General features: G+C 45.0%; 1 protein-coding gene across 1 annotated transcript in view; it reads right to left on the bottom strand.

Moving 5' to 3' along the window:
• The window catches only part of LOC144134588 (uncharacterized), a 184,010-nt gene that overhangs the window by 48,054 nt on the left and 108,711 nt on the right, over positions 1-27,245 (bottom strand). Inside the window, exons 4-6 of the mRNA XM_077667478.1 lie at positions 26,481-26,534; positions 24,509-24,532; positions 17,015-17,068 (exon numbers count right to left, since the gene is read on the bottom strand). Coding sequence (XP_077523604.1) covers positions 17,015-17,068; positions 24,509-24,532; positions 26,481-26,534 — 132 coding nt within the window. The remainder of the gene's footprint in view (positions 1-17,014; positions 17,069-24,508; positions 24,533-26,480; positions 26,535-27,245) is intronic.

The raw sequence follows: 27,245 nt of genomic DNA, 5'->3' as shown, positions 1-27,245 counted from the left end.
TCATTACGGAATGAGCTGCAGACGTAGGCGGTAGGATGGTTCGACAGGGTACCGCTAAACTGTCTCTGGAGACAAAGCATCTGATTAAGAAACGCCAAATCATGAGAGCGTTTAATCCTATGGACATAATAGAACTGGCAGCGCTATAAACGTTAATAAATAAGCGCAAGGTAGTCGACAAAAGGGAGCTTAATATGGGTAGATCATTACGGAATGCGCTGCAGACGTAGGCGGTAGGATGGTTCGACAGGGTACCGCTAAACTGTCTCTGGAGACAAAGCATCTGATTAAGAAACGCCAAATCATGAGAGCGTTTAATCCTATGGACATAATAGAACTGGCAGCGCTATAAACGTTAATAAATAAGCGCAAGGTAGTCGACAAAAGGGAGCTTAATATGGGTAGATCATTACGGAATGCGCTGCAGACGTAGGCGGTAGGCCAATCTGTAACCCCCCTGCTATAACGCCTTCGGGCAAATGCGGGGTAACTCTTGAATAAAGAATAAAGAATAAAGAAATATGGAAAAACCTCAATGTGGAGAGTAAAACTTAAACTGACTTCATACTGTACACACATCCTGGCGTCGTGCAGGATGTGGAGGTCCTCTGAAGGGTGCGTGGTAGCGACCACAGTATGGTAAGGCCTCGAATTACCCGAAACTTGAAGAAACGCCAAAAACTAGTCAAGCGAAAGCCCATCAACGAGTTAGCGGTTACAAGGAAAGCAGATGAATTCAGGATACCGCTTCAGAACAGATATTCGGCTTCAACTGAGGACGACGATCCCAACGTTCAAGGAATGAGCAATAATCTCACAGCTATCATTACGGAATGCGCTGCAGACGTAGGCGGTAGGATGGTTCGACAGGGTACCGCTAAACTGTCTCTGGAGACAAAGCATCTGATTAAGAAACGCCAAATCATGAGAGCGTTTAATCCTATGGACATAATAGAACTGGCAGCGCTATAAACGTTAATAAATAAGCGCAAGGTAGTCGACAAAAGGGAGCTTAATATGGGTAGATCATTACGGAATGCGCTGCAGACGTAGGCGGTAGGATGGTTCGACAGGGTACCGCTAAACTGTCTCTGGAGACAAAGCATCTGATTAAGAAACGCCAAATCATGAGAGCGTTTAATCCTATGGACATAATAGAACTGGCAGCGCTATAAACGTTAATAAATAAGCGCAAGGTAGTCGACAAAAGGGAGCTTAATATGGGTAGATCATTACGGAATGCGCTGCAGACGTAGGCGGTAGGATGGTTCGACAGGGTACCGCTAAACTGTCTCTGGAGACAAAGCATCTGATTAAGAAACGCCAAATCATGAGAGCGTTTAATCCTATGGACATAATAGAACTGGCAGCGCTATAAACGTTAATAAATAAGCGCAAGGTAGTCGACAAAAGGGAGCTTAATATCGGTAGATCATTACGGAATGCGCTGCAGACGTAGGCGGTAGGATGGTTCGACAGGGTACCGCTAAACTGTCTCTGGAGACAAAGCATCTGATTAAGAAACGCCAAATCATGAGAGCGTTTAATCCTATGGACATAATAGAACTGGCAGCGCTATAAACGTTAATAAATAAGCGCAAGGTAGTCGACAAAAGGGAGCTTAATATGGGTAGATCATTACGGAATGCGCTGCAGACGTAGGCGGTAGGATGGTTCGACAGGGTACCGCTAAACTGTCTCTGGAGACAAAGCATCTGATTAAGAAACGCCAAATCATGAGAGCGTTTAATCCTATGGACATAATAGAACTGGCAGCGCTATAAACGTTAATAAATAAGCGCAAGGTAGTCGACAAAAGGGAGCTTAATATGGGTAGATTCGAGTATGCACTAAAAAACTGAGGTAGCCTAATATCAGTGAAGAGGAAAGTAGGCATAGGTAAAAGCGAGATGTATTCTCTAATAGACAAAGAGGGCAATGTCATTAGCAATATCGATCAAATAGTTAAAATAGACAAAGAGTTCTACATAAGTCTATACAGTAGCCAATGTAATCAGGTTGTAAATGAGGTAGGGAGTATGACACAGCAATGTGACATCCCGCCAGTAACGAAAGAGGAAGTAAGGAAAGCCTTAGGAACTATGCAAAGGGGGATAGCAGCTGGGGAGAAACAGTTATGAGCATATCTGTTGAAGGACGGACGGGAGATTGTGCTAGAAAAAATATCCACCCGGTATATGCAATGGGATACGACTTCGAGTGCACCAGAAGCTTGGAAGAAAGCTAATATCATCTTGATTCATAAGAAAGAGCATGTCAAGTACTTGAGAAATGGCAGATCGATAATGTTACTCATCGTCATCATCAGCTTGACTACGCCTACTGCAGGACCAATCGCTCTCCCATGTCTCTCTAATTAACCCTGTCTTTTACCAGCTGCGGCCACCGTGTTTTCTCAAACTTCTTAATGCCATCCGCCCACCTAACTTTCTGCCGCCCCCTGCTATGCCTGTCTCCTCTTGGTATCCATTAGCCTTAAAAAGATCAGCGGTCATCTTGCCTCCACTATACATGCCCTGCTCAAGCCAATTTCTTCCTTTTGATTTCGACTAGAATATCATTAAAAGGAGAGTGAGGGCAACGCTATCACATTTTTTGTTGGTAAAATTCGGTAGTTCGCCATTTTGTGGCTCTGTTGCCGCTTGTCAGGCCGCGAAGGGTGCATCTATTGCTAAGAGATTTGGATTCGAAGTTTAAAAACATTTACTCGCCGCTACAATTTAAACTCGGAACTATCTGATGACAAAATAGGATAAAAGTGACGTTAAGCGGCAGAAACGGAACTGAGGGCAGTGCGGTTGCTGGCGGCGAGCGCTACGCTCCCGCCTAGCAGCAGCTTAAATGAAAACTACTGCCTGCCATACGTTCAAATCAAATCAAAGTTTATTTCCCATCTAGCACTACAGATGGAGGAATCGTAGAAAAAAGCTGCCCTTGGGCAGCTTGACGAGTCTACAATCCTAATTATTGACAGGGAGGCAACACAAGAGTTTATACAATTTAAAAAAAAAAAAAACAAGCACATCAAGGAAGCACCGGAGAATACACGAAACAGCAATATGTATACATAATGAAACTTAAACAATGTTATTCAAAAACAAATTATGTAGTTCACGACGTGAAAAAGAAAACAAATCGAGGTTAATGTGGATATACCTATTTAGAAGAGATGGAAGTGTGTACTGAAGGCATTCCCTACCAAGATTTAGCCGAGGTGTTGGCACAGTCCATTCTTGGCCACGTCTTGTTGGATAGACTGATTCTTTTTTCCTTAGTTCTGCTAAATTTTTAAGATTTGTTACATTCTTCTTGATTTCTGTTTTAAAAGTAACACTGAGGCGATATTTATAAAGATTATGTGCTTTAATAACTCTGGAATGACAAAAGAAAGCTGCACTTGGATGTCGGAACGGTAAATTATATGCATTTCGGAGATATCTTTTTTTGCATTAAATGAATACGTTCAAGGTTAGTGAATGTTGTAGTGCCCCACGCCAACTGGCAATAGTTTAAATGCGAGTTGAATATTGAATTGTATACCAGCATGTTAGTTTTTGTGGGAAGTATGTATTTTAGACGGCCTATAACACCAGTGATTTGAGCTATTTTTTTCAAGATATAATTGACATGATAATCCCATGACATACTGGCAGAAAATATGACCCCAAGGCATTTAAACTGCTCAACAATTTCTACAGCCCGCGAGTTTAATATAATATTATAGTGCGGTGGGATAACTTTATTTTTCGGCCTAAATATGACAGCTTTGGTCTTACTCTTGTTTATTTGCATCAGGTTAACTGCAGACCAGACCTCAAGGGCTTTCATTGTGGCATTACATTGTTTGATAAGTTCATGAACATTTTCACCTGAAAAAAATACGCTCGTATCGTCAGCATAGATAAAAAACTTTGTATTATCGCTAATGTTGACAATATCGTTTAGGTAAATATTGAAGAGTAGAGGCCCTAGCGTACTGCCTTGGGGGACACCGCAGGCTTTGGTTCAGACCGTATACCATTTATGTACACCACTTGCTGTCTAAACGACAAATAAGAACTTAACAATGAGAGTGCTTTTCCTCGGATACCATAGTAGTGTAATTTGTTTAGTAAGATTTTATGATTTACCAGGTCAAAAGCCTTTGAGAAGTCCACAAATACACCAATGACAATAGCTTTGTTTTCAAGTTGCTTTATTATATATTCCTTTTGTTGGAGTAATGCAAGTTCAGTTGATTTGCTTTTGCAGAAGCCAAACTGAAATGGTGTTAGCAAGTTAAATTTATGGATGAAATTTGACATTCTTAGATGGAGCATTTTCTCAAATGCTTTTGAAAACACTGGCAAAATAGAGATTGGTCTGTAGTTGGCGAGGGCGTTGCGATCTCCTTTTTTGTAAAGAACAACAACTTTTGCTAATTGCATTTTTTCCGGAAAAACTGCAGTTTCTAAACAGATGTTAAAGATGTGAGCAAGTATGGGAGCAATTATGTCAACTACATGCTTGACTGGCCGTATTTGGATATCATCAATATCACAGCTACTGCTATTGTTAAGATTTGTTATCACCGACACTACTTCGTCTACCGTGACTGGATGCAGAAAAATTGTTTCATCATTCTGAATTCGAACATATTTGCAAGCGTCAGATCCGGCAGCACGTGCTACAGCACAGGTAGCCAAGCTCGTTAAAAAAGTATTGAATACATTAGCCAGTTCAATGCTGGAAACTTCCTTTCCATCAATATTTAATTTTAATGCAGTGCGGGAACTGTCCCGCTGCAGAAGTGTATTTAATCTCGACCATAGTACACCATTTCGAGCATTCTTAACATCTAGAAGTGACACGTGATAGGCTGTTCGTGCAGACCTCAGTTTTTTAGTCAATTTGTTCCTATATTTCTTAAATACCGCAAGGTCCTCAACCTTCCGGCTGCTCAAAAATTTTCTATACAGCTTGTCTTTCATTTGTATTTCTCTGCGAAGCTCTGGCGTTACCCATGGCTTGCGGATTCTGCGACTTTTCACACGTGTTACAAGAGGAAAGCAGTCGTGATATATCTGTTTAAAGCAATCGACAAATGTATTATAGGCAACATTTGTATCACGAAGTTCAGCTATCTTACTCCAATATACTTTCATGAGCGCATCCCTAAAGGATTTCAATGATGATTCTGTAATAGCTTGGTATGTGATTGATGTGGACTTACTTCCTATTGTACTAGCGTTCTCAATGCAAGCAAACACAGGAAGATGGTCACTAACACAACAAGATAAAACACCAGAAAAAGCATTCAGCTGCATAGAGGTAGTAATAATTAAATCGAGAACAGAACGGCCTTCGCTTGTGACATTGGTTGGTGTAATGATCAGGTTAACAAAGCCATTAGACATAATAGTCATATTAAAATCTCTAGCAGATAGGTTTGGATTACCCATGTCAATATTAAAGTCACCACAAGCTATTAAGGTTTTCTTATTGTGATACTGAACAACAAAAGCCAGGAACATGTCATAAAACTGTAAAAATGATGCAATATTACCGTTAGGAGGGCAATAACACACAGAAACCACAGCACTTTGTGTAGAAACTGAAACAATTTCATAATCTGGGGTAATTAAAGTGTATGCTTCAAGTAATTCGCCTTCAACGTCATCCTGAAGCAATAATGCAACACCACCGCCGCGAACATGTCTGTTTTCATAATATGTCGTATAATTCTTCAACCTGAAGACATCACAGTCACTTGTGCTCCACGTCTCGGTTAACATTATTGCAGAGAATTCAAAGGAAAAACTAGCGAAAAATTCTTCCAGGCAGAATACTTTGTTTTTCACAGACCTAGTATTCAGGTGAATACATTTGTAAGAGGTCGCCGGAAAACCTGACACCACTTGATCCACATCACTGGGAAAATAATAGCGAGTATCATCCATCACTTTTTTTTTCAGCAAATTAGAGCGAACAATGCGTCAGTTACAGGCTATCAAGGTCAGCTTTGGTCTTAATAACGATGGCAACTGCACCGCTGGTCTTTCGAACCAGAACTTTTCCGTTCACATACCAGACAAAAGCATAGCCTTTTTCCTTTGCCTTATTCTTCGCGTCCCTAAGAAGTTCTCTGTGGTAGCGAGTTAGGTTTTCTTGAATGAAAACGTTTGATTCACTGTCTTTCAGCGCGTTCCTTTTCTGAAGCCAAGTGTCCTTTGTCTGCTGCTTGGTAAATCGGATAATAATTCCGGGGATTTTATCTCTCCTGGCTGGCAGGCGGTGAGCTGATGCGACGTCAGCGTCAGTGAGCTGAGGGACTTGAAGCGTATCGGCAATCTGATTCAGAGATGATAACAGGTTTTCGCCCGCGACAACAGGGACACCATGTACTTCCAGATTAAGCCGCCTACTGCGAAATTCTAGGTCATTGATTTGTTGTTCAAGATCAACTTGTACTGTAGCACGAGCTAAGTCCTTCTCTTCCAATTCTGCCACCCGCTCTCTGAGCACCTTTATTTCTGCGTCCTGTCTTCTTATCTTCTGCTCAAATTCATCGAACTTTCCTGACATGAACTGAACAGATTTTTCCATGTCACTGATTTTTTCAACAAGTGCAGGCAAGCTTTCGAGCTTTTGATTAATCGCCATGAGAACATCGGTTTCAACTTCGCTTTGAACGCGTGTCGCAGCGCTTCTGCATGTTGGGCATCTCCAATTAGCCTTGGCGGTTTCGGTTTTTCCCTTAAAGGATTTCTCGGTTACGCCAGCGCACTTGCCAAAGTGGTACTCGCTCGAGCATTCTGAGCATTGCACTGACCCCGATCCTTCATCCAAGTCAATGGGCAACTGACATGAGAGGCAATTATAAGACATAGCTGAAAATCACAGCAGCAGCTACAACAAATCACGGAAAGTACAATTGCAGGGTGACACCATGGCAGCGGCAGCAGCAGCAACATTGTTGGCTAATTGTTGATAAAATAATAGGAGTGCTTTGTACACCAACCTGTAAAAAGCAGGATTCCTCGATGAGCAAGTGTTCCCACGACCTGCCGCCGCTGCCAAATGACCACCGAGCAGGAAGACGCCCAGTTATATCAGTTCCCGCAGTGTGCTAACTGCGCATGCGCTGGCAGAGTTCGTTCAAATGGCGATGCGAGGTAATCAGGGCTTCGGGGCTTGCAGCGTGGCACTGCTGGCAGGGCTTTGTGCAGAGCCGGCACCACGTCCAAAGGTTCCCACGATGGCTTGTGTCAGCAGAGAAACAGCACGTAACCTGTAAAAAGCAGGATTCCTCGATGAGCAGGTGTTCCCACGAGCTGCCGCCGCTGCCAAATGACCACCGAGCAGGAAGACGCCCAGTTATATCAGTTCCCGCAGTGTGCTAACTGCGCATGCGCTGGCAGAGTTCGTTGAAATGGCGATGCGAGGTAATCAGGGCTTCGGGGCTTGCAGCGCGGCACTGCTGGCAGGGCTTTGTGCAGAGCCGGAACCGCGTCCAAAGGTTCCCACGATGGCTTGTGTCAGCAGAGAAACAGCACGTAACCTGTAAAAAGCAGGATTCCTCGATGAGCAGGTGTTCCCACGAGCTGCCGCCGCTGCCAAAATATTGAAGGCATCTATCAGCCATCGTCGTTTCCTTTACGTTTGCACCGACGTTACGATGGATTCCGTTCCCGATTCCAGCAACGAACATCTCGTAAACAACTTCGGCCTACATTCAGCCCCCTCAACCTCGCACAGCGTGCGATGTTTTTGAGGCCTGAGGCGGTGGGTCTGGCAAGAAAGTCCTTGCGCCGAGTAGTCGGCAGCGTCGCTGTCACCGCCGAGCCACCGTCACGACGGCTCATGTTTTTTTTTATTCGAGAAGTGTGCCATGAGGCATAGTTGAAAAAGGAAGGAGGGGGGGGGGGGAAGGAATGTACGGGATTGAAATTTAAAATAAGGAGTGAAGAACCGTGGCGCTGAGCTAGTCGCAGAGGTTGCTAATGAAACGGTTGTGACTACGTGAAGTGGACTATGGACGGCTCATGTGTAGCGACTGGTACGTGCGGGAATATTTAAATTCTGCAATAATAGTCCTCGTAGGGCAGCAATGCAGCCCAGCGTTTTGGTACTTTGACGACGAGAACACGCCGAGCGGATCGTTTGCTAACGTGGAGGCGCGTGTAAGATTGGCTATCATCATCATCAGCCTGACTGCACCCACTGCAGGGCAAAGGCCTCTCCCACATCTCTCCAATTAACCCTGTCCTTTGCCAGCTGCGCCCACCCTATGCCTGCAAACTTCTTAATCTCATCCGCCCACCTAATCTTCTCTCGCCACCAGCTACGCTTGCCTTCTGTTGGAATCCACTCCGTTACCCTTAAGGACGAGCGATTATCCTGCCTTCAAATCACATGCCCCGCCCTGGCCCATTTATTCCACTTGATTTCAACTAGGTTGTCGTTAACCCGCGTTTGTTCTGTTACTCACTCTGCCCGCTTCCGATCTCTTAACGTTACACCCATCATTTTTCTTTCCCTTGCTCGCTGCGTTGTCCTTAACTTAAGCTGAACTCTTAAGCTGAAACTTAAGCTGAACGTTTCTGCCCCGTAGGTGAGTACCGGTAAGAAACAGCTGTTGTACCCTTTTCTCTTGAGGGAAATTGGTAAACTGTCATTCATGATTTGAGAGAACCTGCCATATGCGATCCACCCCATTCTTATCCTTCTAGTTATTTTCCCCTCATGATCCCGATCAGCTGTCACTACCTGCCCTAGGTAGACGTATTCCATTACCATTTCCAGGCCTTCGCTGCCCGTTGTGAACTACTGTTCCCTTGCTAGACTGTTGAACATTACTTTAGTTTTCTGCATGTTTATTTTTAGACCCAGCATTCAGCTCTGCCTGTCTAAATCATTGATCATGATTTGCAGTTCAACTCCTGTGACTCAGCAAAGCAATGTCATCAGCGAATCGAAGATTATTTAGGTATTCTCTATTCACTCTTATTCCCAACTGTTCCCAATTCAGGCCTCGGTATACCTCCTGCAAACAGGCGGTGAATAGCATTGGCGAGGTCTTGTCTCCTTGCCTGACGCCTTTCATTATTGGAATTTTATTGTCGACCTTATGGAGTACTATGGTAGCAGTGCAGTTCCTATATATATCGTCTAGTATTTTCACGTAAGGCTGTTCTACACCCTGATTACGCAATGCCTGTATGACTGCTGAGGATTTCACTGAGTCGAATGTTCTCTCGAAATCAATGAAGGCTTATATAGAGACTGGTTATATTCTGCGCATTTTTCTGTTACCCGATTGATAGCGTCAATATGATCTATTGAGGAATATCTTTTACGAGAGCTAGCCTGATAATTTGGTTCGTTAACGTTTAAAGTTGCCCGGACTTTCTGAGCATTTACCTTAATAAATACCTTGTATGCACGGACAGTAAGCTGATCGGTCTGTAGTTTTTCAAGTCTTTGGCGTATCCTTTCGTAAGAATTAAGATTGTGTTCTTTCTTTCAAGATTCTGGTATGGTCGAGTTTATAAGGCATTGCGTATACAGTTTGGCTAGTTTTTCTAGCCCTATCTCCCCTCCGCCCTTAATAGATCTGCTCTTAACTGTTTCTCACCAGCTGCTATCCCTATTGCATAGCTCCTAAGGCTATTTTTACTTCCTCTTTAGTTACTGGCAGGGTGACGCATTGCTGTACGCTACTGTCTCTCTCATTAATGTTCTGATTACACTGGCTACTATATAGATTTGTGTAGAACTCTTCAGCCACCTTAACTATCTTATCCGCATTGCCAAAGACATTGCCATCCTTAGACAGTTTTAGCGTTGCGTACGCAAGTGCTTGCGTACGCAAAGAGCTACGGCGCTGCGTGCGTTACGCTGTCCGCTCCGAGGTATAGTTTTAGCTGACCGTGCCGTAGCGTCCCTCAGGCGCACGTGGCGCCATCTAGTGACAAGAAGTCAAACGACATCAACGCTCGGTTGAAGAAAATTTCATCCGTGATTACTGATAATTACTGTGAGTGCATTGGGAGCCTTTTTTGTTCCAAGAAGAAAAACTATGCAAACCGAAGAAAATGCAAGATCTGGCTAAAAGTTTGAAAACTGCTTCGCCAGGTGTCGTTGCTACGAGGAAAACACACTGAATATAGTTAGGCCTAGGAGCTTGAAGATCGCCAAATTATCTGAAAAACAGGGGCTAGTTATCGCTTATACCGCTACGTGTGGGCAAGATTAGGCGAAATAAATGCGAACCGCTACCATTTTAGCGAGCTGTTGCGTCGGAGAATCCAGCGGCGACATGTATTTATTCCGAAGCGGGCGAGCAGGGCGCCGCCATCTTGTCAAAGTTAGCGTACGCAAGCCACGCAAGCGCCGCAACGTAAACTCCGCTGGCTAGCGTACGCAAGGCTACCGTACGCAAGACGCAAGGCTTGCGCTTGCGTTCTGCGCATGCGCACTACCGTCCCCTCAAACTCCTCGCGTACGCTAACTCTTTGCGTACGCACAGCTAAAACTGTCTCTTGTCTCCTAACACATACATCTGGCTTTTACCTATGCCTAGTTTCCTCTTCGCTGCCTTTAGGCTCCCTCTGTTCTTTGTAGCATGTTCTAGTCTCTCCATATTAAACTTCCTTATGTCGGCAACATTGAGTTTATTAACTTCGATAGCTCAGATAGGTCTATTCTGTCTGTAGGATTAGACGCCCTCGTGTTTTGGCGAGTCTTAATGAGATCTTTCGTCTCCGGAGATAGGTTGCCAGTATCTTGTCGAACCGTCCTACCACCTACTTCTACTGCGCACTCCGTAATGATAGCTGTCAGATTATTGTTCATTGTATGAACATTAAGATCGTCTTACTCAATTAGAGCTGAATATCTATTCTTCAGCGATATCTGGAATAGCTCTATTTTCCCTCTTACCGCTAACTCGTTAATGAACTTCCTCTTCACTATCTTCTTCCGTTCCCTCTTCAAATCTAACCTAATTCGTGACCTTCCCATTTTGTGGTCGCTACAATGCACCATTCCGACGACGTCCACATTCTGAATCATGCCAGGTTGAGCGCATAGTATGAAGTCAATTTAAATTTTAGTCTCACTACTGGGGCTCTTCGCGGTCCACTTCCTGTTCACTCGTTTGCGGAAGAAGGTATTCATGATACGTTACTTATTTCTATCTGCGAACTCTACTAATAACTCTCCCTTGCTACTCCTAGAACCTCTCCCATAGCCGCCTACCGTCTGGTCGCCAGCCTGCTTCTTGCCCTTCGCATTGAAGTCGCCCATCAGTACAGTGTACTGTGATTTTACTCTGTTCATTGCCGATTCCGCGTCTTCATAGACGCTTTCAACGGTCTCGTCATCACGGCTGGATTTTTGCGCGTAGGCCTGCACCACCTTCAGCTTGTACCTCCTATTGATCTTAATTACGATAGTTGCCTCCCTGTCGTTAATACTGTAGAACTCGTCTACGTCGCTAGCTATATCCCTATTAATGAGGAATCCAAACCTAGTTCTCGTCTATCCGCTAATCCGCGATAGCACAGTATGTGTCTGTCCTTTAGTAATGCATACTCCTCACCTGTCCTCCTAACTTCACTAAGCCCTATGACATCCCATTTAATGCCCGATAGATCCTCGAATAGCAATGCTGGGCTTGCCTCACTATATAGCGTTCTAGCGTTAAACGTTGCCAGGTTCAGATTCAAATGGCGGCCTGTGCGGAGCCAGAGATTCTTAGCACTGTCCGCTGCGGCACAGATCTCACCGCCGCCTTGGTCTCTTGTTCCGCAGCCGCTGGGGACTGAGGGCCGAGGGTTAATTGGTTTGATCATAGAAGGTTGTGGCCAAGTACTCCACCAGGGTGTCCAAATCCTGTTCTGGTGATGGAGCGCGTTCTCCGTTCTTGTCACCGAGATCAGGCCGCACCCCAGGCCATGTTATGCAATTGCTTCGACACGCGGAGCTTTTTTTCTTCGATCCCGGTTGAGAATTGCGCTGCAACGGAATTCGAACCCCGTTCTTCCTGCACGCGAGGCGGACGCTCTACCTCTGCGCTATCGCTGTAGCGACCATTGGCTGTACACAGCTCTTTCTCCTTGTCGCTGTTGCGTGCTGTTGCACGAACTTCTTCTGAGGTGCACTTAAACAGGTACTTGGAGGCCCAGTGCTGCTCCGCTCTTGTAAATCTAGACGCACGACGAGACAATGCGGGTGTGCAGAGCGTATAGCTGCGAAGCACCCCAAAACATACGGAAACTCAGATGACTGCCTGTAACACCGCTAGTTGCCGGTTTCCTTTCATTTCCAACATTTAGGTTATCTTTCCTTCTCCCGTTGCACCTAACCATCTTACTGTCCGCTGCCTTTAAGGCCCATTGCCTATTAGATAATATAGTGGGGAAAAACGTACACTTCAATCAACGAAATGATGAAGCAGGCTTTCCTAAGAGATACTCAACTCAAGGCTATATTCATACTATCTGTATGGCGATAGCCAAATGTGCCGAATATAAGCAACCCCTAACTGTAGCCTTCATAGATTACGAACAACGTCTGATTAATTTGGAAGGTAAGCAATCATGCAGGCATTGCGGAATCAGGGTTAAAAAGAGCATTATGTAAAAATACGGGCAGTTATCTATAACGGCTGCACAGCTACCATAGCCCTCCATAAAGCCAGCAATAAAATTACCGCCCTGTGTTGTCGCCTGCCTCAGTCCAGTCTTGTTTTGTGGTTTTGCTCCTCACGATGTCCTTGCAACTGGCCTACAATCAAGTCCTTCTAAAATAAAATTCCAATAATGAACGAGGCCAAGCAGGGAGTCACGGTCTCGTCAATGATGTTCACTGCCTGTTTACTAGGGTGCTCAGAGGGCTAGATTGGGAACTGTTGGGAATAAGAGGCAATGAAAAATACCTTGGTAATCTTCAGTTCTCTGATGGCATTGCCTACCTAAGCTACTCACGACATGAACTACAAAGCATCATCAATGAATTAAGCACAGCAGAACGGCGGGTCTAAAAATGAATACACATAAACCCAAACAAATTTCAAACAGTCTCGGAAGAGAACTCCAGTTTAAAGTTGGTAGTGAGGTGCCTAAAGTGGTAAGGCAATGCGTCTGCTTAGGGCAGGAGGTGACCGCATGTCCGGATTACGAGGGCGAAATAACTAGAAGATGATGTGGAGAGCACTTGGCAGATTTTCTCACATCATGAATTCCAGTTTATCAATTTCCCTCCAAGGAATTGTATATAACGTCTTCATCTTACAGGTACCCACCTATGGAGCATAAACGTGGAGGATTACGAAAAGGGTTCAGCATACAAACACCGCAGCAAGGTATGGAAAGTGGCAGAAGACAGAGTGGGTCAAGAACAAACGGGGGGGGGGGGTGTATGACATCCTAGTCGAAATCAAACCGAGGAAATTGGCTTGGCCAGGGCGTGTAATGCAAAAGCAAGATATCCAGTGGCCCTTGATAATACCGGACTCGATTCGAAGTGAAGGCAAGCGTAGGAGGGGGCGGCAGAAGGTTAGGTGGGCGGATTAGGTTAAGAAATTTGCGAGGGTAAGTTGGGCGCAGCTGGGCTAGGACAGGTTTAATTAAAGAGATATCGGAAAGGCTTTTGCCCTGCAGTGGGCATACGCAGGTTGCTGATGATGATGATTCATGCGTAACGATTTATTTTGTTAGCCTAATACTTAGGAATTTCATTGCTGCTTGTAAGAGGTTACTGCCTTCTGGCTTTCACCAATGAACCGAAGAAAGAGGCGAAAAATTTTGTTGAGCAGCAGAGAGGTTTGCCTCGCTACTCCTGGCTGACTGTTGACGAGATGACGGATGATTAAATGAACGATGGGAAGATGTATAAGCGGTTACGAAGAGTTATCCTCACTCCTCTCTCAAAGGCATTGAAGGTATTCGCTTGTGCGCGTTGTTTGACCGATTCACACTGTAAAACATGATGTGTGCAGCATTTGCCTAGGTACAGTGTATGAATAATATGCGCAAAAAGTTTGCGTTTTGAGACTATCTCCAGGCGGATAATGTGCAGTATTTTTGCTTTCGATATTCCCCATGAAATGTCGCACCACATCTAAAAATTCAGTTTCATAATGTATTTATAGTAATGCTTCCGATGTGATAAACGCATGTATTGTCATAGGCATGTTAAATGTACAATGGGTGCGATTTTTATTTCGGACATTACAGTATTGCAAAAACATTGCTGGGGGCACTTGATCTCCGCCTTAAGAGTATGAAGCTACAGCATAGCGTTAGTGGGTTAATTAATGCCCACATATAAAAAATTTAGCATTCTCTTCATTACATTTTACAGATCCGTCGGGCCAACATACCACTCCTTGCGCAATCCGCAGTAGTTAAGCGATGCGCCACTGCCCAGCGATGGCAGGAGCTCTCGGCACTTGAGCTGTGGCAAGGTTTACGTGGGACAAACCGGGCGTTGCCTCAATACGCATCTTATGGAGCATTCCAATAATGTTTACAACACTGTAATGAGAAACCCGGGAGTCGATTACCTAAAATGCAGCTCCAGTTGCTGTGAGCCCTTTTTCCATGAATGCACTGTCATCGCGAAGAATGCACATCAACTCACACGTAAAATCACAGAAGCCGCCCACATTCTAAAGCTAGGAGAAGATTGTGTGATCATGCCAACGATAGCTCTAAAATAATAATAATAATTGGTTTTTTTGGGGGGGAAGGAAATGGCGCAGTATCTGTCTCATTTATCGTTGGACACCTGAACCGCGCCGTAAGGGAAGGGACAAAGGAGGGAGTGAAAGAAGACAGGAAGAGAGGTGTGCCGTAGTGGAGGGCTCCGGAATAATTTCGACCACCTGGGGATCCTTAACGTGCACTGACATCGCACAGCACACGGGCGCCTTACCGTTTTTCCTCCATAAAAACGCAGCCGCCGCGGTCGGGTTCGAACCCGGGAACTCCGGATCAGTAGTCGAGCGCCCTAACCACTGAGCCACCGCGGCGGGTCAAACGGGAGTCCGATTATTTGGGCCAGGTTCCGTTGGACTGATTATGTAGTTCTGCCCAAACTTGGATGTTTTAATGGATGGGTTCTGAATTCAGCCTTTAGCTCTTATTGGCTCTTTTGGCATCGGTTTTTATTCCGGCTTTTTGGCTCCTTTAATGGGTTTTATTTTATTTTTGCATTTAACGGCCTTTTTGACCATTTAATGCATTTTACCTTCACTTTGCATTTAACGGCCTTTTGGCTTCTTTTTCCTCTTTGTTTTCATGTTGTTATCGCATATTGTCATTTGTTACTCCGTTGCCGCCTTTCGGCGCCATCCTTTACCAGCCCTTACCTTTTATTCATTCCCAAGTACAGCATTGCTGTCTCGTGTCTTTTCACCTTAGTTATCTTTATGTCACGTGCAATCCAAGCAGCTGCTTCCCATGCATTCCCGGCCAATTTTCCTATATATATATTGTGTCGTTCTGCAATACAAGAATAATTTCAAGTCAGCGCTGTGTTATTATATCTTCCTCAGTTCTTGTCTTAAGGTGCGCTGTCTTTTTCCAAATATGAACTACCAACTAGCCCGTCTGACCACCCTTGCAAGTTAACTTTTAGACCCACCGTTCTGCTCTGCCTGTCTAACTCACTGATCATGATTTGCAGTTCACCTCCTGAATGACTCATCAAGGCAATGTAATTAGCGAATCGCAGATTATGGAGGCGTCCTCTATTAGCTTTTATCACCAAATGTTCAAAATGTCGGCCCCGGAATGCCTGCTGGAAAATGGCAATCAATAGCACCATATACATCGTGTCTCCCTGCCTGACACCCTTCCTTATTGGAATGTTATTGCTGACTTCATGGATATGTGCAGTTGCTATAGATATCTTCCAGTATTATCGCATAAGCCTATTCTGCACCCTGATTCCGCAATGCCTGCATGGCTGCTGAGGTATCCACCGAGTCAAATGCTTTCTTGTATTTATTGGAGGCTTTATATAGGGGTTGGTTCTATTCTGCGCATTTTTCTACATCATGTTTGACAGTGTGAATATGATACATATTTCGAGCACCCTTTCCGATAGCTTGCTTGATCATTTGGTTGATTGAAGTATAAGGTTGTCCCGATTCTATTAGCGATTACCTTAGTAAATACTTTGTAAGAAATAGAAAGGTGTGTATTTTTCAATTCCTTGGCGGCCCCTTTCTTATCGTCATTAGCGGTATTCCAACGTTCCGGTACTCTCGAGATCATAAAGCCTTGCGGTCATAGTGGGGCTTGTTTGTCTGCAGTAAAGTCTCCCCACGTTCTGTTTTTGTCCACAGCAGTGAAATAATCGCAGCTGCTTTCTGCTGCATGGACGCTTGGTTATGCTCAGAGATGAAATAATAAACAAGGACGAACGTAAACTCGGAACGGCAGGTAACTAAACTAATGATAATAATAATAATTGGTTTTGGGGGAAAGGAAATGGCGCAGTATGTGTCTCATACATCGTTGGACACCTGAACCGCGCCGTAAGGAAAGGGATAAAGGAGGGAGTGAAAGAAGAAAGGAAGAAGGAGGTGCCGTAGTGGAGGGCTCCGGAATAATTTCGACCACCTGGGGATCTTTAACGCGCAACGAAACTAAGGACTGAAATTACACTGATGAATGGACATTTATATGCAGAATGTAAAAGCAGCGCCAACACTGATAGCGCGCATGCGTGCGGCCTTTCTTCTGGAGCGTTGCAAAGGGGCCTCTTATAATCCTAATCTGATGAGGGGTCAGAGTAAGTGATGGTGTGAGAATAGATCTTGGTGAAGTGGTGGCAAGAAAATATGCGAACGACATTTTGTCGCCAGAACACAAGAAAGTTGAACCAGCAAATCGCCAGTCGTATGTGGTCTCCGCATCCGAATACGTTGCACAAAGCCAAAAACTCATCTGTAGTAGTGAGCCATTCGCAAGTGGCGCGAGTTAGAGATTTTCCTTACCAGGAGGCAGTAGAGTTGTTCCAGCCCCATGTGCAGCGTCTTCGCATAGCATCGCTGAAAGAGGCACCTTATTTAGTCCTTGTGCGATGCAACCAACGGAAAAAAAATGTGGAAACGAATCTCACTCATTTATCTGTTAATATGTGCAAACTAGGATTCTCTGTTTTTTTCTGCTCTGAAAACGTCCAACGATGCTTTAAGAAGCATTTCATTTGACACGCTTGCAACATGACAACACAATGGCTTAAAAGACACAACCTAGAACAAATTGAATAGCGCGTAGCCTATTATTACTTGAACACTTTCTGCCAGCTGTTTCTTCAGTTCTGTCTTTTGTAGAGACATGTAAACATTTTCGTATTAAGATCTGTAGAGAGTGTTCCGTGCAGGATACGCATTTTAGACAAAAGCATTATGGAGTATTGCTAAAATGCGAATAAAATCTAGCATTGAACTTGACATTAGAAAGTGACTTCAAACCTCCGGCCTGGGCTCCAGTTTTTGCACCAGGGAGTGTATTTGTTGTAAACGAAGCAGCTGCCCACACGATCGCACATGTAATTACGGCATAATATCCAATTATTAGTGCTCGTTGATCGATATAGTTGTCACATGGATATTGCTATTTTTCCTCCCTGTTTTATCAGAAACAGAATATTCATTTTTTTTAAATATAGGCAGCTATGCGGTGGAATGCGGCGTTAATAATAATAATAATAATTGGTTTTGGGGGGAAAGGAAATGGCGCAGTATCTGTCTCATATATCGTTGGACACCTGAACCGCGCCGTAAGGGAAGGGATAAAGGAGGGAGTGAAAGAAGAAAGGAAGAAGAGGTGCCGTAGTGGAGGGCTCCGGAATAATTTCGACCACCTGGGGATCTTTAAAGTGCACTGACATCGCACAGCACACGGGCGCCTTAGCGTTTTTCCTCCATAAAAACGCAGCCTCCGCGGTCGGGTTCGAACCCGGGAACTCCGGTTCAGTAGTCGAGCGCCCTAACCACTGAGCCACCCCGGCGGGGCAAGTTGAATTTCTCTTTTAACGCGACAGCGTTAAGGAGCTCGTGTCGCAGAAAAGCCGGTGTCGTCGGCGTCGTCCATGAGCGAGAAATCCCTCCTCCTCCTCCTCCTCGCAATGTTCGCCACTGTGCCAACAGATAGCGCGCGACGGCAGCGCAAGGAAAGGAAGGGACGCCTGTCACATATTTCGGTGGACAACATGGACCGCGCCGCAAGGGAAGGAAAATGAAATGAAAATTGGTTTTAAGGAAAGGAAGTGAGGCTTGTCTCACATATCTTTGTGAACACCCGAAACGCACCGTAAGGAAAGCCAAATGAAATAATAATAATAATTGGTTTTGGGGGGAAAGGAAATGGCGCAGTATCTGTCTCATATATCGTTGGACACCTGAACCGCGCCGTAAGGGAAGGGATAAAGGAGGGAGTGAAAGAAGAAAGGAAGAGAGAGGTGCCGTAGTGGAGGGCTCCGGAATAATTTCGACCACCTGGGGATCTTTAACGTGCACTGACATCTCACAGCACACGGGCGCCTTAGCGTTTTTCCTCCATAAAAACGCAGCCGCCGCGGTCGGGTTCGAACCCGGGAACTCCGGATCAGTAGTCGAGCGCCCTAACCACTGAGCCACCGCGGCGGGGCCCAAATGAAATGAAAATTGATTTTAAGCAAAGGAAGTGGCGCGTCTTACATATATCTTGTTCGGGCGCAGTGGGGCCGTGCGGGCACGCAGGAATCACGCGGTGAGCGGCGAACAACGCAGCGCACATCCAAACCGCGTTCACTACGAAGCATGCGGCTTGCTGCCCGTTCGTTCGGCGCATGGCGTTCGCGGCATCGGGTTTGTCGAGAACGATGTGCCCACGAACTACGACTGCAACTTGAGTGCCTTGCTTGGTAGCGCTTCTACGTGGTTTGCCGCTCCACGCGTCCGTTTCACCATACGTCGCAGAGCGATTTGTCTAAGGGGCAAGGCGTAGCGCCGAACGGGCGATGGCGTTCCGTGGACACCCTGGCAGTGCTGTAACACGGTGTCACGTTCCACTCTTAAAGGCGAAGCGTAAGCGTCCTCCAATTTTTTCTCTTTTAATTTGTGCCAGATTTAGTCAGGCGTGCTCATGCTTTCCACCTTTTACGCGGTGTCGAAAAACCGCTGTCATCTACACTGCAGAACCCTGAGCGTTTCGAAACCACGCAGAAGGAAACGTACACTGGATGCAGTGCGCATTATTGCGACGTGAACTTTTAGCAGGCCGGACGGCATGCACTGGTGAAAGGAGCAAATCTAACCGGAGAAAGGATGGACAGGCTTGCACAAGGGCCAAAATCTTAGCCAGTTGGTATATTGGTACTTGAAGCGAACACCAGTCCAACAAATGCAGTCACATAAAGGAGGTACACACAGCAATTAGACAAGGACAGTCATGACTTAGTAATGCAATTATGTCCGCCCGGATGACTGATGGTGTCATGATATTGGAGAGATAGCGGACAACAGCAGCTAGATATCTAGAAGACCTCTTTGTTTATCCAACAAGCAGACGAAAGTTGTTCTGACGCAATCGTCGCCACACATACAGATTTAGTAGGCTTCGAGGAGTTAGCGTCTTGCCTCTGTCTTTTCCAAGAAAGCTGCCGTGTTGGACACCGGGTGGTATCTCGGCTTTCGGCAGTAGTGAGACATGTTTGCTTCATCATTAGAATGAAATGAAGCATGATGCTTCCGCAGCCAATCATTGGCCTCTGTGGCCGATGTAGACGTTTTCGCATATCATAGGACTCGTATACACCACAAGTGTGTCACATGTCGCGAGAAAGTTCCCATGCTATGTAGCACATGCTGGATCTCATGACCTGATCCGCGATATACGCGAGCACTAGCTCCAAATCTTGCACTGAGCTGCGAAGGTAACATCTACGCCTTGCCTGACAGCTGCTTTCTTAACTTTGCAGACCACCCTGTGCGTATAAAGCGGAACTACAGATGTCAATCGTGCACCGCCTACAATGTGAGCTTGCTTCACATTGTTATTTTTATGTTCTGGACCAAGGATTCATCCCCCAATTTCAAAAGCGCGCTTGGAAAAGCCGTGGCTTCCAAACACTCGAACCACTTGTCAAACCACCTTTCCGAAAAGAGTTCATAGCAACCCCTCTTTTCAAGGTATTTGACTGTGAGGCCCCTAGGGCAAAATTTAGTTCTTCATCTAGGTAAAAACGCAACCAAAAATATCCAAAATTTGAGATTTTAGCTGAAGTTCAAATATGTAATGGTGTGGTCCCTATGAACGTAATGAGTGAATTAATAGTGTGTGACGAAGATTTTAAACCCGTAAGGCGTTTAAAATCTGCGACCACAAGCTAGAATTCATTGCCTAAAAGCTTTAAATAATCAGAAACTCATGAACGTAACGCAAAACTGCGCACACGCTTGTCATCAGTGAGCCTTGAAGTCAGTTAAATTTCCTAAAATTATCTTGTGCAACACTGGAGCAAAGCTAGAGTTAACACATATAACGTTTCCTCCAGGATTAAAGAACCCTTCAAATCAACGCAGTTGTAGGAAAGATAACAGGGTAGAAGCTCAATAAAGCTATCAACCGACAGGCCGCACACTTTCTTGAATGGCACAGATTGTAGATTTTCGATAATTTCAGACAGAGTACGAATAGTTCACCGGTAGGGAGACTTCAATGTTTAAAAGTCGCACTGGTTCCGACGATGTCCTTTGTGAGTACTTCTGCCATGGCTGCGAAGCTGGGGACTTTATATGGGTCCTGCGTGGTGACGGACTGCAACTTCTTACTGGAGGAACTGGATAACTCCCTCCGGTCTAACCTTCGCGACGACCACGCAACGCTACTAGTGCAGACAGTCAAATAAAATGTCATCAGTTGCCACCATTTCATCAAAAGGAGCTCTGACAAGCGATTCCAGCGTTTGGAACTCGCCGGTTTTCTTGGAGCCCTTTGGAATGAGGAGACTCCTCTGAAAATAGGACGATGCGAAGAAGGCTGACATTGTATGCAGTGCACATAATAATAAAAATTGGTTTTGGGGGGAAAGGAAATGGCGCAGTATCTGTCTCATATATCGTTGGACACCTGAACCGCGCCTTAAGGGAAGGGATAAAGGAGGGAGTGAAAGAAGAAAGGAAGAAGAGGTGCCGTAGTGGAGGGCTCCGGAATAATTTCTACCACCTGGGGATCTTTAACGTGCACTGACATCGCACAGCACACGGGCGCCTTAGCGTTTTTCCTCCATAAAAACGCAGCCACATTAAAAATGTAAATCTATGCATTATGTGCACAAGCTGACCTGAAATACAGAGAAAGTAGCTGTCAGCGCCCCTCCGCGGTGGCTCAGTGGTTAGGGCGCTCGACTACTGATCCGGAGTTCCCGGGTTCGAACCCGACCGCGGCGGCTGCGTTTTTATGGAGGAAAAACGCTAAGGCGCCCGTGTGCTGTGCGATGTCAGTGCACGTTAAAGATCCCCAGGTGGTCGAAATTATGCAGGAGCCCTCCACTACGGCACCTATTCTTCCTTTCTTCTTTCTCTCCCTCCTTTATCCCTTCCCTTACGGCGCGGTTAAGGTGTCCAAAGATATATGAGACAGATAATGCGCCATTTCCTTTCCCCAAAAAAACCAATTATTATTAGCTGTCAGCAAGGGCATAAACGTTTTATTTTAAACTCCACGCAAGCCTTCGTGCTTTCGCCCAAGTATATATAACATGATCCTGGTCAAGGAATCCAGCGTGTGCGACACAGCACGATAACATTTTTGTGAAATGTGCCACAACTACGGTGTACAAAAGTTCTCTGTCATGCGAGAGGTTTATATCGACCAAGCGGGCCGCTGATATGTTGCGCAAGCACCATTCTCGCCTGGGTTCTACTCAAGAAGAAAATGTGCCTCGCATTGTCTTAAAGAGGTACACACACGAGTTTCTGGGTGTCCATCTTTCTTGCCCTGAAAGACGCCTAAAGAACAGTAACAGTGAAAATTAGCTAAAATAATCAGAGCACAGCACGAATAATTAATTCTGAACAATTTTTCACCGTGAACTGAGAGTTTTGACCGTGAAGTGAGAGTTGAAGTGCACCACAACGTCACGGTCGACCGGATAACCTGAACTGCCACATCCCTTATGACATCGGCGTCACCAGCATGCGCTGGCTGTTCCTGTGAACAGCCAGTGGGTTTGGTGACGTCATGGTAATTGGGACAAGTGCACCTTAACGTCATTCAATGTGGGTATGAATGCCGAGTGGCTCCTCAGAGGACATTCAAAATATATTAAGTTATAATAAGGGAGTAGTTACTCAATATTGCCTACCAGAGCGCAGCCATTTGGCCAGGAGATAAAGCTATACAGCTTCTACAAAGACTTCGTAAATAAAGAAAAATTCGGCCTGCTCCGTGGTTCGAGCCCGAGACCACCGCTTAACCGGGACAGTCGCTTTACCGACTCAGCTAACCGGGGCGGCTAGGATATGATTCGGCAAGAGGGAATTCATCAAAAATTTCAAGCGGCCACGGTGTTGGTCCAATGTTTTAGGGGAAGGCCGCAGAGTGGAGTCTATTTGTAATAAGAGAGTAATTACTTTCTTATTAGACCTTGGAGGATTCCCCGAAAACAATACATCATAATAAACAATCTCCCACTCAACGCCTGCACTTGAAGCTTGCTATAAGGCGTCTCCTTACGCCCAGGAAACAAATCATATCATTTGTCCACATTGCGAATTTTGTGTCTCTGCCATTTTAATATAGATGCCATTCGCTGCTCTAAATGTAAGCATTTTTGGAAGAGGATTGGCTTAGAAGAGCACGAATATCTCGCAGTCAACTACAAAAGCATGCATGACGAAGACTGCATCAGCACAACTGCAGCCAGCAACTCGCTGATTAGCTCCATCTATCCACTATGATTGCAGGTCGATTGTTGTTGGTTGCTGCTGACGTAGCACAATTGCTGGCCTCCGGTTGTTTTGTGTGCCTACGTTTCTGGTCCGTGTTTAATTTGGATACTTTCTAGGGGTGTGCCAATATATAAAATTTCGAACAGCAATTGAATATATCTCTATTAGATTCGCTGAACGAAATAAATAGTGCATGTTCAAAGGTAATCGAAACCAGGCGAATCCAGTCTGAAGTTTTTGGAATAGTTGGTTGAAGTCCGAACAGCGCACACCGTAGATTTTTAGACGTCTGTTGAAAAACCAGGGTCCACTGCGACGCCGTACAGCATGCTGCCGCAACCGGTTTGTGCGGAAAGGACAATCGTGTGGCGACGTTAGTAATGCCTGTAGATATGGCGTTAAAGATTGGGCTACGCAACAGTATTCAGCACCGTTCAGTTTAGCAAGCTCCCCTTTCATGCCCAATCTTGGAGACCACGGCTGTGACTCAACCCTCTCTAATCAAGTGAGATTGGACGCTCGTTTGCACGTGGTCGTTATCAGTAGCAAAAGAAAATTTTCCTATGAAACTGTCATTACGCTCAGAGGTATTACACTGACTTCGTGTTGCGTGTCCCCTAGTACAGATCAGTGCTGCGTCTTTTGACAGGTAGAGCTTCACCTTCATGATTTATATTCCCTCGCTGGCACCTCGCTGTTTCGCATGAATATTTGTTTCACGCGAATATTCGCGCATGTGCCGAATAAGCATACTAATACGCAATTCCAACTCAATTAGGTTCAATCAATATTTGTTTCGTATTCAGTTGGCTATTTAGCTTCACTATTCCCATTCGAATCATAAGTAAATCTAACCGCTTCGTGTTCTATTTTGCATCTAAAAAGTATTGTTCGCATATCCCTGCTGGTTTCCTCTTCACAAATAGATTTCAGAAACAGAATGTCTGAGATTCTGACAAAACTTTATTTTCAGCCTCGGAAGCAAGCGATTCGTCTATCGAATTGGTAAGGCAGCATGTGAACAACGTAGATAAACGAGCGAGAAATGAAACTGTGTGGCGGTTTTCTGGCCACGCACTACGGAAACTGTCAGTGTCCACCGATATCTTATAACACTGTGACCGTTATAAAAAGGAAAGGCCCTGTCATCGCGGGAAATAGCCGAAGCCGAACGAATCGTTGTATTCGGATGGTAGTGCGCATGCTAGGCATCTATTCCGCTGTCTGGTCGAAAGCTGGCCTTTCCGAGAAATCACCGATGATGAATTTGCTTCGAACAGCCTATACACGCCTCAGAACTGCTGGAAAGTGTTCCTTGAAGTTCAGCGAAAGTGCTTCTCCAGTCTGTCACTGGTCCTACTAGTTGCGTTGCATGGAGCAGTACGCTGCTTTTTACTACCGCCAGATGCGTTGTGTCGTAAGAAAGCGCAGCACCTTTAACGTCGTAGGCCGACTGGTATATTACTAACTCGTGTGCTACTCTCGCTCATTCTCTACATGAAAATAAAACACAACGTTACTGACAAGAAGCGTAGCTGGATGACGCCTTACCACGATTCCCATTGGGTTGTCGCCCTGAGAGAGAGTAGGAAATAGAGAAGAATGTTATCTTCCAGGAAGAGACCATTTTTGCGGTTTGTAACAGAACAAACTGCTACAATAAACAGAGTCGATTCGGTATAGTGACCTGTATTTGCTATTAAAGCACAGCTATACGCTCATGTATTCATTATTCATTATTATGTATCTGATACCCACAGCGCTATTAGGCCTTACGGGGGGGGGGGGGGGGGGGGTAACAAAAAGAAAAGTATAGACCACAATACAAAACACAAAACACGGTCACATGCACATGAAAAAAAAAGAAAGAAACAAAGTTTCAGGAGAAGGTTTTGAGATGAGTGAAAAGAGACATGAACACGTTTTCATCACTACAATGGGATAGCGTTAGATATAGCACAAAATGGGAACACACGCATGCACTTACATAGGTGCACCAAGGCTGTCATCAGATTTTATCGCGACCTATGCCAGCAGTGATACGAAAATCCATAAGAAAAGAGAGAGAAAAACCCTACAAAGTGGAAACACACGTGCACACGACCATTGGTAATAAATATGAAAAGGTTATGATATCTTGTCGCAACCGACAAACCTTGTCTGCAGTTAAATGGAGCCATAAAAAACGAAGAAAACAGGCGAAAAAAAATACGGGAGAAGTGAGCCATTTCAAAGCCGCGAATCCTTTTAATGAAGAGGAAAACGCGTCACTAGTGGTGCAGGCAACTACAGATGAGGGCAGTCGGAACCATTGGCGAATTCTTTTCGGGGAATAAAAACTGAAAGATTCAGTTTTGCACTTGTACTCAGGCACTTCTTTGTCGTGATCCAGTCGTAAGAACACATATTGAGGTGAAAAGATGCATAATTAGGCTAAAAGATGTATCATTCACGTGGGATACCAGTTCCGGAGTGGTCAATGCCATGAATAAGCTTTCAACGAAGCACGGCTCTGCGATGCTCTAATGATTCCCAGCTTAATGCTTGTTTAGAAAGTGTAGCACAGGATATTATATCTGTGGCTGACTTACCTAGCACGTAACGAGCAGATCTTTTTTGCACTTTTTCAAGCTTATCTTTATCGAATGCAGTGGGAGGATCGCATACCCACATCGCTGTCCAATCATCAACTCTCTCTTTCTCGCGATCTGGCGCAGTCTAGGTTCTCTAGAGTTAAAGTATACAGAACATGTAGTCACACTTCTCCACGCATGCCTTCGCTCACACAAGGTATGAGTAGTCGAGGAGTTCTTAAAAGTACAAATAGCTCCAATATCAAATGGAACAACAGTCAGTTTGAACGCAACAACAAATTGGATCCTTATTTTTGCACTGAAGTAGAACTTGTCTAATGGGTATTATTGGTCCAGAGGAAAGCTTATGAAAGCAGATGAAAGTCATTCACGCTTACCCCGTGTTCACCTTAATACTGCCGCTAAATGTGCACATGGACTGTTGCAACGCTAAACGCGCACTATGAAATACTTCTCTCGTTTAACCCGCTCGCTTATTTACGCCGGAATTGGACGCAGAGATGTCATACGACAGTCTTGCTTTTTTAATGCCAAGATTGTATCTTGTACTGTCCTAATTTTGTCAGAAGTAACTACAATTCCACGTCGTCTGCAGCAATGGCCACCCGTAACAAGCAGCTTTCGCATAGTGCGCATTTAGCGCTAGAACAGTCAGTGCACTGCAGCTGGCAGAAGCCAGTTCTTTCTGGCCACTGCGACAGTACGTAGTTTGCTTCGATTTGTGCGAACGGCGGAAAGCCGCCTTGACGCTGTCACTTTCAACAATTGAAACATGTATAAAAACGTACCCAAACGTGTTAAGAAGAATATGTGAGGCGTTTTGCAGAATGGGCCAGCGCTTTTTATAATAATGTGGTTCTCGCTTGCATTACTAGATGTTATCGACTTCTCATATCATAATGCGCGACTTCGGATGGGCAAATACTTACATAATGAAGCAGGTACTGCTCCTCCTTCAGACATGCAGGCTTCTTCAGGTTTACCTTCATTTGAAACGAGAGTTACAATAAGGGTTGCAGCTTGCGGTTTAAAACAAAAAAATGAAAACAACGTGCGCCGAAATAATTTCTACAATTTCGGTTTCAACCACAAAAGGCCAGAGTACGCTATAGCATGCTAGCCGCCACAGGAGTGAATTAACAAAGAGCAGAAGCCAGGACCGCGGTGAGACAACCGAATTAATGGGTTAGGTCGAGCAGTGTTACACTGTGAACCACTATCCTGCTACTTTAGACAAACGCCGGACGCAGACGTTGAGCCTCCACTACCTCATGGAGCTTCGGCTACCAGCCCATAGACTGTCATCAACCTGTCAGGGCCGTTACTTGGTTAAGCAGTTTTAGCACGGCACGTAAGGTCATTCACAACATCCGTAACGGTAACGAGCCACGTCAAATTGAAACTATGCAAAATCGTCACTTAGAACTGTCACATTCTCGCTTCCATTACTATCCGGCTGGCTGTACATTCACCGGTGCCGAGGAGTACACGACCAGAGGAAGTCCAGCTCCCTCTGTATTTCCGCTGCGGTCGTTCTTTCTTCATTTAAAGCCCGAAACTTTCTCTTGTCAAGCGTTTTCTACATTCATATTTAATTTCCTGACTGAAGTATTGAGCAGTGTGGCGAAAATAACACACTTGCATTTATCACAAGCCGATAAAGCTATTCCGACATAGTGGCGACTGGACAGAAA

This window comes from Amblyomma americanum, chromosome 5 (genome assembly GCF_052857255.1).
Source record: "Amblyomma americanum isolate KBUSLIRL-KWMA chromosome 5, ASM5285725v1, whole genome shotgun sequence".
Taxonomy (NCBI): Eukaryota; Metazoa; Arthropoda; class Arachnida; order Ixodida; family Ixodidae; genus Amblyomma; species Amblyomma americanum.
This window is presented reverse-complemented; position numbering and strand designations above follow the sequence as displayed.